At 40.7% G+C, this 12,668-nt stretch overlaps 1 protein-coding gene across 2 annotated transcripts in view; it reads right to left on the reverse strand.

The window, feature by feature from the left end:
• Nucleotides 1-5,319: 5,319 nt before the first annotated feature.
• The window catches only part of LOC135244781 (VPS10 domain-containing receptor SorCS1-like), a 148,906-nt gene continuing 141,557 nt past the window's right edge, over nucleotides 5,320-12,668 (reverse strand). The window contains exons 26-27 of one of the 2 annotated variants that reach the window (XR_010327056.1): nucleotides 12,219-12,372; nucleotides 5,320-7,545 (exon numbers count right to left, since the gene is read on the reverse strand). Coding sequence is in view for 1 of the 2 variants with exons in the window: in XM_064317342.1 (XP_064173412.1) it covers nucleotides 7,481-7,545; nucleotides 12,219-12,376 (223 nt within the window). In the remaining variant the exon portion in view is untranslated. Of the gene's footprint in view, nucleotides 7,546-12,218; nucleotides 12,377-12,668 lie in introns of both variants that reach the window. The other variant, XM_064317342.1, reaches the window with a different exon arrangement.

Here is a 12,668-nt window from a genome sequence, read left to right on the forward strand (position 1 = left end):
AATGCTGTACCCACACGCAATCAAATGAAACAATCACAGCCACAAGACCTGCTGGTCAAAAGACACTGTGCTAAATAACATACGGTGCTTTTGCTGGAGAATCATACAGTAAGGTATCAGGGACTGACGCTTTACTGTGTAGTCTGCAGACTTTGCACAAACAGTATTACAAGCAGGTTCATTCACTGAACTTTCCACGTCAAGCTGACTACAAATTTATTGTAATGGCCATGGTTCTTGATGTGATTGTCAAAAAGAATGTGAGAATGTGACAATACTTTCCTACGGGTAATTGGAGTGGACCTGAATGACCCATATTCTTCACAAAATCGGTTTTTACGTGTCGCGTCTGAAATGGGATGTCCTGTACCGTAACTTTTTAAGCAAGGTCTGCGGGATTTGTCATACACTGCAGTACCTCAAACAGTATGTCAGACATGAGTGGCAGATTGAAACATGGGGCTCCTGAAAGATAAAATAAGGTTGTGCTCGTAAAACCAAATCCTAAAATAGTTTGGCTCTTTGTAAACACATTGTTCAGAGCAAGAGAACACTATCTGACTCTCTCCCCAACATCTGCCAAACATGGCCAAATTTAAGTCCCTTTAAGGGACCACAAATCCTATTTTTAAACACAGGCTCTTATCATACCATCTTCCTTTGCTTTTAAATGAGACAGCACTCTCAAGGCCAATCTGGGGAGTTAAGACCCCCTACATTCCACAACATCCTTCATTCCTTGCCTCTCCTGGCCATCTTCCAGGCTAGCCCTGTCACCAGTGGAGCGGTCTCGATAAAACAGCCCCTATCTATGGAAACAATCCAAGCAAGGCATCACCTGCAGCTTTTCACATACGGCTGGTTCCTTTTCTCACCTGTTTGTGTAGAAAGAGTCATGAACTTTCAGTAAATTCAGAAAAGTTCTGTCTTAAAAGTTCTGTCATAGAGGGGAAAAAAAATTCTATTTTAAAAGCAGGACACAAGAAACAGTCTCAGCTCATGTCTCTGGAAGAGGGAGAGATACTGGCAAAAATCTCCGGAGGAGGGAAATCTTTCACATTTTTAAACCGAACCCTCTGTCACCAAAGGCAATAAATGAGGGATCCTGTAAAGCTGGGAGTACTTCAGTGACATTTTAAGATGGTTTCTGGGCTAAAGGCTTCACAGCATGCATAGACGTCCTTCCTGTTAGGTAAAATCTCAACACAGGGGAATCTACTGTAAGGGAAGCCAGTGTTGAATTACACTATGATGAAAGCAACTGCTGAAATGCATGAGTTTCATCACGGTACTTTCTCATTTGATCCTAATAGTATTTAAATAAATACAAATAAAAATATTATAAAAAGTGAACTTAGGTTTATTTACATGTCTAAAGAAAAAGTGCAAATTTTTTATCCATCAGGTGGGGAATCGATCCTTATGTGTCGCTTTCTCTTGGTCATATATATATATATATATATATATATATATATATATATATGTTTACTGTTTCCCTTTATCTCATATTACATTTTGTCTAAAGATCTAAAAAAAAAAAAAAACATTCAGTGTGACCAATATGCAGTAACAGACAAAATCAAGAAGGGAGAAAATACATATATACATATACTATATGTATGTATGCATATTGGTTGAATATGTTGAAGAGCAAACATATTCAGCTTTAATTTAAGTGTATTTACATCCATATCCAGTGATTCTTCTAAGAATTTATACACAGTCCTGCCATTTTAGGGGCCAAAAGTAATCGGGCAATTGACTGCTCAGCTGTCTTTTTGGCCAGCTGTGAGTTGTTCCATCATTATTATTTTATGCACAAGAAATCTCACAAAAGGTCTAAAGTTGACTCTGTATGTGGCATTTGCATTTGGAGTCTGTTGCTGTTGTCTCTGAACCAAAGATGTGTCAATGCCAGCAAAGCAGGCCATCATGAGGCTGGAATCACAATAAATCAATCCCAGACAACGGTTTGGTACATTGCTAAGAATCAAATGACTACATATACTGGCTTTTCTGCATCAGTTAACATGTATAATATTTGTTAGTGTGAGAGATAAAACCCAAATGAATAACTGATTTGCTGTTGTACGCTACATAGAAGTGACTTTGGTCAGCTTGCTCAATTATCTCATCTCATTTGTGTATTCTTTAAATCATTTAAAAGTTAAGCCATTATATTGTGCCAAAACCCTGGTGAACACGATCAGTAGAGGGTGAAATGGGACAGGAACAGTTCCTGCACAGTACTGCCCTCCTATGGTCACTACATAGCATGTACACATTTTAATTAATTCCAATGTATTTTCTCTCAGTTTTAAATGATGGGAAAGAATTTATACATCCAGTGCATGGGAGTGTACATTCAGTACATTTTCCCTCACATACATGTTTCTATGATGTGGATGGTCATTTGTGTCCTTGTTTTAAAAAAATAATAATTTTACAGTTTTTTTGCCAGTTTTATTGACCAGCTACAATAATTCCAGCTGAGAAAAGCATGTGCTGTCCTATGAAATGCGATGCTGCTGCTCATCTCACAACGCAGTCAAGATGCTGCTGCTCATCTCACACCACAGTCGAGCAGGTTGCTGCTCATTTCACACCACAGTCGAGATGCTGCTGCTCATTTCACACCGCAGTCGAGATGCTGCTGCTCATTTCACGCTGCAGTCGAGCAGGTTGCGTTCGCTGAGATGTGAGTCAGAGGAATACACGTCGTGTGCAGTCTGTGCAAACAGACTGCGGGTGCCTGACTGACCAGCAGGGGTCACTGGCGAGCATCGAGACGCGGTCATCCTGGCTAACTTACTCCCTCGCTGAGTGATGCCACTGCCAATTATGCAAATGTGCACGTAGGCTGCTGGCTTCAGTCCGGGGTGGCACAGTCTGGATTCCACAGCACACTGTGCAGTCTGTGCAGGCACTGGCACAGAGCCTAAACAATACGATATAATAATGAGAGCCATCCAGCTGCCCCATTGGTTCATTTGATTGGGAAAGTTCACGATGAACCACAAATCTGGCATTTCAATACTTCCACTTGCAATCTGTTTAATGACACGCACTGTCCATGATGTTTATTCATGACTAAATGTAACCATTAGCGGATTTTACCAACAGATTTCTTCTGAAATGCCTGGAATATCAGTGTAGCATGTGTTCATGATGAATACTTGACATAGGTCTACATTTTACAAAATAAAAGTACATCTCTGTATACCACATTGGCAGTAGAGGTACACATTTCTTCTTCTTCTTATAATTAGAAGATAATTATAATATAATTATTATGATTGTGTCAACCCTATATTAAAGGATATTTATATATCCTTGCATTTATATAGCACTTTTCCGATTGCTCAAAGTGCTTTACAGTGAAGGGGAACTCACCTCACCCACCACCAATGTGTAGCACCCACCTGGGTGATGCATGGCAGCCATTTTGCGCCAGAAAGCTCACCACACATTAGCGAAGGTAGAGAGGGAGAGAACATTTATTTAGCCAATTAAATCTGGGGATGGTTTTGGTGGCAAGTTTGCGAGAGCCAGATCTGGGATTTAGCCAGGACACTGGGGAACCCCCTACTCTTAGCGATAAGTGTCATGGGATCTTTAATGACCACAGTGAGTCCGGACCTTGGTTTAACGTCTCATCCGAAAGACGGCATCTCCTACAGCACAGTGTCCCCGTCACTGCACTTGGGCATTGGGGTTTATTTGACCAGAGGGAAGATTGCCCCCTGCTGGCCCACTAACACCACTTCCAGCAGCAACTAAGTATTCCCTGGTGTTCTCCCATCCAAGTACTAACCAAGCCCACACCTGCTTAGCTTCAACGATTCGGCAGGAGCAGAGTGCATGGAGGTATGGCTGCAAGGGCGATATTATATATAATATATTTTTGGTTTTACCATGTTGAAATAACACTTTTTCCACATAGTCCCCCCATTTCAGGGCACCATTATGTTTGGGACAAATGGCTTCACAGGTGTCTCTGATTAGTCAGGTCTGTACAATTGCTTTTTTTTTAGTGCAGGCATGAGATCTTTCAGTCTTGATCTAGTCTTGATTCTAGGCTTTTGATTGCCTTTGGAGTCTGTTATTGCCGTTTGTCAGCATAAGGACCAGAGTAGTGCTAATGAATATCAAGTCAGTACAAGGCTGAGAAATGAGAAAAAACAGTCAGAGACATAGGGCAAACCATGGGCTTACCAAAATCAACATCATTAAGAAGAGGACACTTGTGAGCTCAGTAATCACAAAGAGCCTGGTAGGCTAAAGAAAAACTCTACAGTTTATGACAAATTCTCACCATAATAAAGAAACAGCTGTATGATAGATCAGAAACACTTCAGGAGGCTGGCCTGGATGTGTCAGTGACTACTGTCTGCAGAAGACTTCACAAAGAGAGCTACAGAGTCTACACTGCAAGATGCAAACCACTAGTTAGCCACAAAACAGGATGGCCAGGTTACAGTTTGCTACAAAGTACCTAAAAGAGCCTGCAGAGTTTTGGGAAAAGATGTTGTGGACAGACGAGACCAAGATTCATGTGTATCAGTGTGATGGCAAGAGCAAAGTGTGGAGGCCAAAAGGAACTGCCCAAGGTCAAAAGCAACCCCCCCCCCCGCATGTATGGCACGTATAGCTACCACGGGTACTGGCTCACTTGTCTGCAGTTATACAACTGTTTATAGCAGCAGCATTAATTCTGAAGTAAACAGAAGCATATTATCTACTCAAGTTCAAGCAAATGCCTCCAAACTTATTTATCAATGCTTCATCCTACAGCAAGACAATGGTCCCAAATATACAGCTAAAGCAGCAAAGGAGATTTTCAAAGCCAAAAACTAGAAAACTCTTGACTGGCTAAGTAATTCACCCGATCTGAATCCTAACCCTAACTAAACGTGCGTTTCAAATGCTAAAAAGGGAACTTAAGGTAACTGGCTCCCAAAACAAGCAGAAGCAAGAGATGGCTGCAGTACAGGCCTGGCAGAGCATCATTAGAGAAGATACTCAGAACCCGGTGATGTCTATGGGTCACAGCCTTCAAGCAGTCACTACATGCTAAGGATATGTGACGAAGTACTAAACAACTTTCATTTACATAACATTAATATCTCCCAAACATTATAGTGCCCTGAAATGGGTGTGCCATGTATAAAGAGTTCTGTCATTTTTACATGATTAAACCAAAATGTATGACAATGCCCTTAAATAAAAGCTGAGAATCTGCACTTTAGCCACATGTGGATTGTTTTATTACAAATCTAAAAGTGTTGTGTACACAGCCAAATAAAGAAATTATTAAATATTACAAATAAAGATTATTTCGTGAAAAAATACAACACAACAACATAATTGGTCTGTTTAATAAATACGATTGCAAATGCAATTAACAGAAACAATTATGCATGGAACTTGTTTTAATCAAACAAACATGTTTTAATCAAACAAAACACTGTACATCTATAAAAATGCAAAGTAACACATACCCATTATTTACAAAAAAGTGTGCTAAATTAAATACATGGTTGGAGATAAATCACAACTGTGAGAGTCCAGCAAAAGATCTGGGATTATTTACACATTAGCATGACTCTGAATGTATCGCTGTAACTGCTAAACTGGATAAAATCCATTATTATGTGTGTACAATATTTTAAGTGGTATTCATTGGCATATGGAATCATATGCAATACCCACGTTCGGTTTGCAATCTAAAAAAAATAAAATAAAAAAGGTTCTCTAACTGTCTAAAGTAAATGCTGTTGCATTTTATTTGAAGAAATACCAGTATATATGCATACAACAGTTTATTTTCTCTTTGTATAACTAAAATATATATTTTCTGAAAGTGTAAACCAGCCACACATATAAATTTAGGATAAGTGTGAACTTGGTCCATGCTGAGATGTAGAACTCAGAACCTGTCAGTCACGAATGCTCCTGAGGGTCATGAATACGTCTAGGATTCTGTCACAGACCTGACCCAATGAATCAATCTGGATCCACTGAAATAGTTGCTAGGGAAATCTTAAGAAATGGACAGTAAAATAAGCACAGGAACTGTTTGTTTCAATGGACCATAATGCTCTCTACTCTCAGCAATAGGTCTTTCTCGGTACTGGCCTGGTCTTTACTGCTTAACCTAAAGAGATTTATTCATTTCAATTGCTGAAATTTTACCATGGGGGATTAAATTGCTTTATTCAATCAACATTTGTCATTAACACTGACTGTTGGTATTTAACAACTTTGGGTGTAATTCACAAACATTGTTTCGTGGGCAAATTTATTACAAATAATGTTGTTTTTTTTTTAATTAAAAGCTGTATTTGCAATGAAAAAAAATATATATATATATATATATTGAATGGCAATGTTAAGGAAGTTTTTGACTGGAATCAACTGAATCCGCAGAATAAAAAAAAAAGTGACCACCAGTAGAAGCCTTGCTAAGTTCTCAAAAGGAATATGTCATTTCTATAGCAAATGCATTTATATGCTATGTATTTATGCGTTAAACTCAAAGAGTGTGTTTTCTCAGCTTTGCGTGGGTCAAATGGGCTTATTTAATTCACAGCCGTTAGGATCTCTTTTCTTTAACAGGGTATGTGAGATGTGCGGTGTATAGCAAGCATTTGCTCTACAAGCACAGACACGGTCCTCTGTTCCACATGGATCAGCTCCTGTCAGGATTTAGAGCTGATGGGCTGAGCTGAGTCCTTCAGAAAGAGCAGTCGCACCCGCTCTTTTTACAAGCGGAGGTGGCATTGCCTTCTCTAACAGACCGTGGACTGCAAATCTGAGCACTGCTCTCTGTGGGATCTGTAGTTTTTCCACCACACTTTCAGTTACTAAACACAACTCAAGTTCACACACAGCACAGCATGTTGCACTGGAAATTCTGATGATCTGAACACAAGCTGCAACATAATAAACTCTAATAATAGAAAACACTAACTTATTAGGAATAAAATTACAACCAAGCGCAACGGATTAAAACTGCAGCTCTGTCTCAGGTGCAATCTAGATATGAAGTAAGCATCTCATTTTTTTTCAGAATAAATTTGTTATTCAACACATATTCACATATTTATGATTTACCAAAAAAGTGACTTTAGGACCTCTTTTTATTTAAATATACAGTATAAACATGAATAAATAGTGAATCAATATTGTTGGCATAAAGATGAAAAAAGCTGACGTAAAAGCCAAGGCAGCAAACTAAGTATAGTCCCTGGACTGAGAACCACACACGATTCTTGTATGAATACATGTAATCAAAATGTGTATATTTTAATAGACATGTTATAAAAAAGCAAAGCACTTATGCAGTGTCTTCTGGCTTCCGCAGAGCACAATTGTCACCAGTCATATCCAGATGTTGACAGGGATAAAGCTCAAAACCTTCGTTTCGGAAGAGTCCATGTCCACAACAACACTGGGGATACTGCTCGGGGTCCAGAACTCAAACAGTGACACATGACAGAGGTTCCTTTGAGAACTTCGTGTTAAGGTGAGATGGAAGGTATCCTGTCAGTAGAAGAGAGAAAAGCAATTTAACAGGACATATATCATAGGTATTCATTTACAGTGTTTCTAACATTCTATTTTGAGCGATATGCAAAACTGCATCAGAACTGTATTCAATATGTTAGGAGCACATATGGATACAGATCATATCGTATCATAACTGCACCTATCAGAGTTTCATTATACCACAGTCCTTTTTTAAGAATACAGATATGCGCACATAAACATGTCCTTAATGGCTGACTTATAATTAAATAGCTAACAAAGAAAAAGAAGTGTCATAAACTTTCATGCAAATGTAAGTCAACGTTGAGGACAAATATTTGCTGAATCCAAGCCACAAACATGGCTGGCAAATCCTAGAGTAAGCACTAGTGGAGATGACACAAGATGTGTAAAAGTTCTTTTTGTGTTTTCGGGGTGCACACAGAAGGAGGTACAGAGAGGGATTCTTCCAATTTAATCAGACAAAGGTGTGGTTAAGGAAGGTCTGACACGGTCCAAATTCTTTCAAAACAAGCGGCTGCGTTTTGCACATTTATTTTCCCATGACTCCACGCATGCTCACCCTCTGCTCTCACCTGGCACTGCCCATCACACGCTTAAAATGCCATTCTGAGGGGTGCCAGCATAGTATGGCAGTATAACACGCTGGACTAGGCTTGAAATGCAAGGGCTACAGGTTCAAATTTCCAGCTGGTGCACTGCTGTTGTATCCTTTAGCATGGTAATCAGTCAGTATTGTTTCAGTAAAAAAATATCCAGTAATAAAAAATATATTCTTTACATACTATATATGATTTATATAATAACTATATATAATGTTTGGGACAAATGAACATTTTTTCTTGATCTGGCTCTACACTTCACAATTTTTGATTTGTAATCAAAAAATGTGTATGTGGTTAAAATGCACACACTCAGCTACTGAGGTAATTTTTTATACACTTCGGTTTCACCATGTAGAAATGACAACATAGTTTAGAGATGCCCCCCAATTCAGGGCACCATAATGAAATAGGACATATTAATGGTATGTAAATGAAAGTAATCATGTTTAGTACTTCATAACATATCCTTTGCATGCAATGACTGCTTGAAGTCTGTAACCCTTAGACATCACCATGCACTCAGTATCTTCTCTGGTGATGCTCTGCCAGGTCTGTACTGCAGCCACCTTCAGCTCCTGCTTGTTTCGGGGGCTAGTTGCCTTAAGTTTTCTCTTTACTACATGAAATGCATGTACAACTGGATTCAGATCAGGTGAATGACTTGGCTAGTCAAGAATCCTCCCGTTTTTGTCTTTTAAAAAACGTTGCTTTAGCAGTGTCTAAGATCATTGTCTTGCTGTACCATGAAGTGCCATCCAATGAGTTTGGAGGCATTTGCTTAAACTTGACCAGATAAGATGCTTCTGTTTACTTCAAAATTCATTCTGCTGCTGCTATCAACAGTTACATCATCAATGAAGACAAGTGAGCCAGTTCCAGTGGCCACCATACTTGACCAAACCATAACATTCCCACCACCATGCTTCACAGATGAGGCGAGGGGAGGGGCTTTGCATCAAAGTTGCTTTTGAAGTTGCCTCTAACACTTTGCTTTTGCCATCACTCTAATACAAGTGAAACTCAGCCTCATCTGTCCACTTTTTCCAGAACTGTGCAGGCTCTTTGAGGCACTGCTTAGAAAACCTGTAAACTGGCCATCCATGTTTTTGCGACTAACTAGTGGCTTGCATCTTGCAGTGTGGCATCTGTTGTTTGTGAAGTCTTCTCCTGACGGTTGTCACTGGCACGTCCACACCTGTCTCCTGAAGAGTATTTCTAATCTGTCGGACAGGTGTTTGGGGATTTTTCTGCATTATGGTGAGAATTTGATGGCATCTTCCTTAGTCTACCAGGCCCTTTGTGATTACTGAGCTCATTACAGTGCTCTCTTTCTTCTTCATGACGTTCCGAACAGTTGGTTTTGGTTACCCTCAGGTCTGGCCTGTGTCTCTGTTTCTTTTTCTTATTTCTCAGCTTCGTAATGGCTTCCTTGACTTTCATTGGCACAACTCTGGTCCTTATGTCGACAAATCCCAACGACAAGCTCCAAAGGCAATCAAAAGCCTTGAATCAAGACTGGATACTGAAAGCTCTCTTAAAACTGCACTAAGAAAGCAACTGAACACAGCTGACTGTGAAGCCATTGGTCCCAAACATTATGGTGCCCTGAAATGGGGGACTATGTATAAAAAAGTGCTGTTCTACATGGTGAACTTCTACATGGTGAAACCAAAATGTATAAAAATACACTTTAATAAAAGCTGAAAATGAGCACGTTTACCATATTTGAATTGTTTGATTACAAATCTAAAATTGTGAAGTACAGAGCCATAATCAAAAAAAAGAGTCTTTGTCCAAAACATCATGGAGCTCAGAGCGTAATATGTCTGCTTCCCGGGCTTTTACCCACCGGCACGCACTGCAGAAACAGCGGCCCGGCGTCCCTGGGTCTCAAGTGCGACGGAAACCCGTTCGAATACAGAGAAACACTTATCCACATCTGCCTCACAGATGGGTGGAACCAGCTGAATGTTTCTGCTGAAGCCAAGTTCAGGCGATTGCCCTCTGCTTACAGGCCGAACAGCCTCCATCTCTAACTCCTTTTCTCTCAGTTCTAAGCATTTCATCTGCAATTCTAGTTGCTTAAGCTGATCTGCAGTTTAAGGGCTCTCTGTCTCAATGGGGGTCTATTCCCTAGGGTCAGCACCCACAGACGGTGTTCGCTGTTTGAGCAATCCCTGTGTTACCATGGCGTTAATGGCCCTGTCTGTATCTGAGCGGACCACATTGATTTTAAAGGAGTCCACGGTGGACAGAAGGTCAGCTTTCCGGCAACTGTCCAGCTGTCTGATTGTTAGGTCATCAAGGAACCGTCCTAGATCGGACTCCATGGTAACGTAGCCTATCAACTGAAATGCCGATTTCAAAAGAAGAGTTGTATCACTAATCAAAATTGAAATCGGCACCAAATTCCCAAAATCACAACACTCAACTGGTATGGGTAAGTAGTGCACCTCAAACTGACACACCAAGCTAACACTACAGACGGGATGCAAAATCGCACCAAGCAAAGTAACACAGTTATAAATCCCAAAATTACTACCATGGATTCTGCACAAAGTAGTAGTTAGCAGCAAAGCAACCGTGCTACAAACCACAAAGCTCTGGCACCACGTAGTCCCTCAAGTAGCAAAGAAGCATCAAAGCAGAGCAGATCTATGGGTTTGTCACAGACAAGCCCCCAATCCAGCCACACAGATTATATATAGCTGTATAACCTGTGCAGCTCACCCTGGATAAGAGTGTCTGCTAAAAGCTGAAGTGTAATGCAGACAATGACCTTTCAAATGTTTCTTTTAATTAGTTATTAATTACACACAAAGGTCATTCAAACATTTCTACTCTGAATTTAATTTAATTGTTGTTATTCAGTTATACAGTTGCATACATTGAATACACTGTACATATACCAATGGGCATGCATTTAGATAGGCATCTTACTGTATTATGGCCCTCACAAGCTTCATATAGCTATAAACTGCCCTACCATGCCCTGACCCAAGTGTCAGACAAACCATATCCCAGAAACCCCTTCTCCAGGAGGGAGATCTTATTACTGTATAGCATCTCGCATTAAAACACAGCACTACTCTTATGTCAACATGAATTCATGCTTTAATATTTAAAAATATTAATAACTCATTGAGAAGCATGAACTGTCGATATATCTATGTGAGGTCAAACATTTTCAACAGCTGAAGGCTGCTTATACACACTATATGAAATGAGACATAATGCCCACTGAAACAAAAGTGAAATTAAGAAATCTCAAATTTGGTTCCTGCATAAACATTGCTTACTTTTATCTTATTTTCTTAATAAAAGTCTGTTGACTTTGTCAGGGATTACAATGCACTATGGGATTGCTGTTTGCTTTCAAAAACAAAGACCTAAATGTAAATAACACAGAAAGCTATTTTTAAACATGAACCAAATGAGAGATACACTGAACTTACAAGTATCTGGGTATATAAAAAATGTTTTTCTTCTTTTCTTTCTCCCAGTGTGGATTCCCTTTAATTGGTACTGTGCTCCTGTGGATCATACCTATGGCCTGTGCATTCAGGAGTTCCTGTGGATCATACCTATGGCCTGTGCATTCAGCTCAATGTCCAGAAGTTCCTGTGGATCTTACCTATAGCCTGCGTGTCCAACTCAGTGTACAGGAGTTCCTGTGGATCTTACTTATGGCCTGTGCGTTCAGGAGTTCCTGTGGATCTTACTTATGGCCTGTGCGTTCAGGAGTTCCTGTGGATCTTACCTATGGCCTGTGCGTTCAGGAGTTCCTGTGGATCTTACCTATGGCCTGTGCGTCCAGCTCGGTGTCCAGGAGTTCCTGTGGATCTTACCTATGGCCTGTGCGTTCAGGAGTTCCTGTGGATCTTACCTATGGCCTGTGCGTTCAGCTCAGTGTCCAGGAGTTCCTGTGGATCTTACCTATGGCCTGTGCGTTCAGCTCAGTGTCCAGGAGTTCCTGTGGATCTTACCTATGGCCTGTGCGTTCAGGAGTTCCTGTGGATCTTACCTATGGCCTGTGCGTTCAGGAGTTCCTGTGGATCTTACCTATGGCCTGTGCGTCCAGCTCGGTGTCCAGGAGTTCCAGGGAAGCCACCAGCTCCCTGGGAGCGCCGGGGCTTTTTTCCACGGCGCTGACTGGACGTATCATTTCCCGCTCTTTCTCGTTCTGCATTTGTGCGTAGAAGCTGAGGCCTGGGATCTTCCTTAGAGAAGACGCGACACAAGACACAGGGAGAGGAGACGGGGAGATAAACGACTCTGCGCAAACGGCCATCATCGAGGGAGAACATTCCAGATCGTTTGGACGCCGGATGGCATATTCCAATATCATACTTACCCCTTTGAAATAATCGCTCAGACAAACCCAGCGACCGCATTCGTCTTCTATACGGACAGCGAGATGAAACGCGGTTTCTGCAGCGGCTAGACTACGCTGGGCTGACAGCCTATCGGCATGCAGGGCCTGCCTTCTTCTGCTGTTTGTCTGATGCGGTG

This window comes from Anguilla rostrata, chromosome 18 (genome assembly GCF_018555375.3).
Source record: "Anguilla rostrata isolate EN2019 chromosome 18, ASM1855537v3, whole genome shotgun sequence".
NCBI classification, from domain to species: domain Eukaryota; kingdom Metazoa; phylum Chordata; class Actinopteri; order Anguilliformes; family Anguillidae; genus Anguilla; species Anguilla rostrata.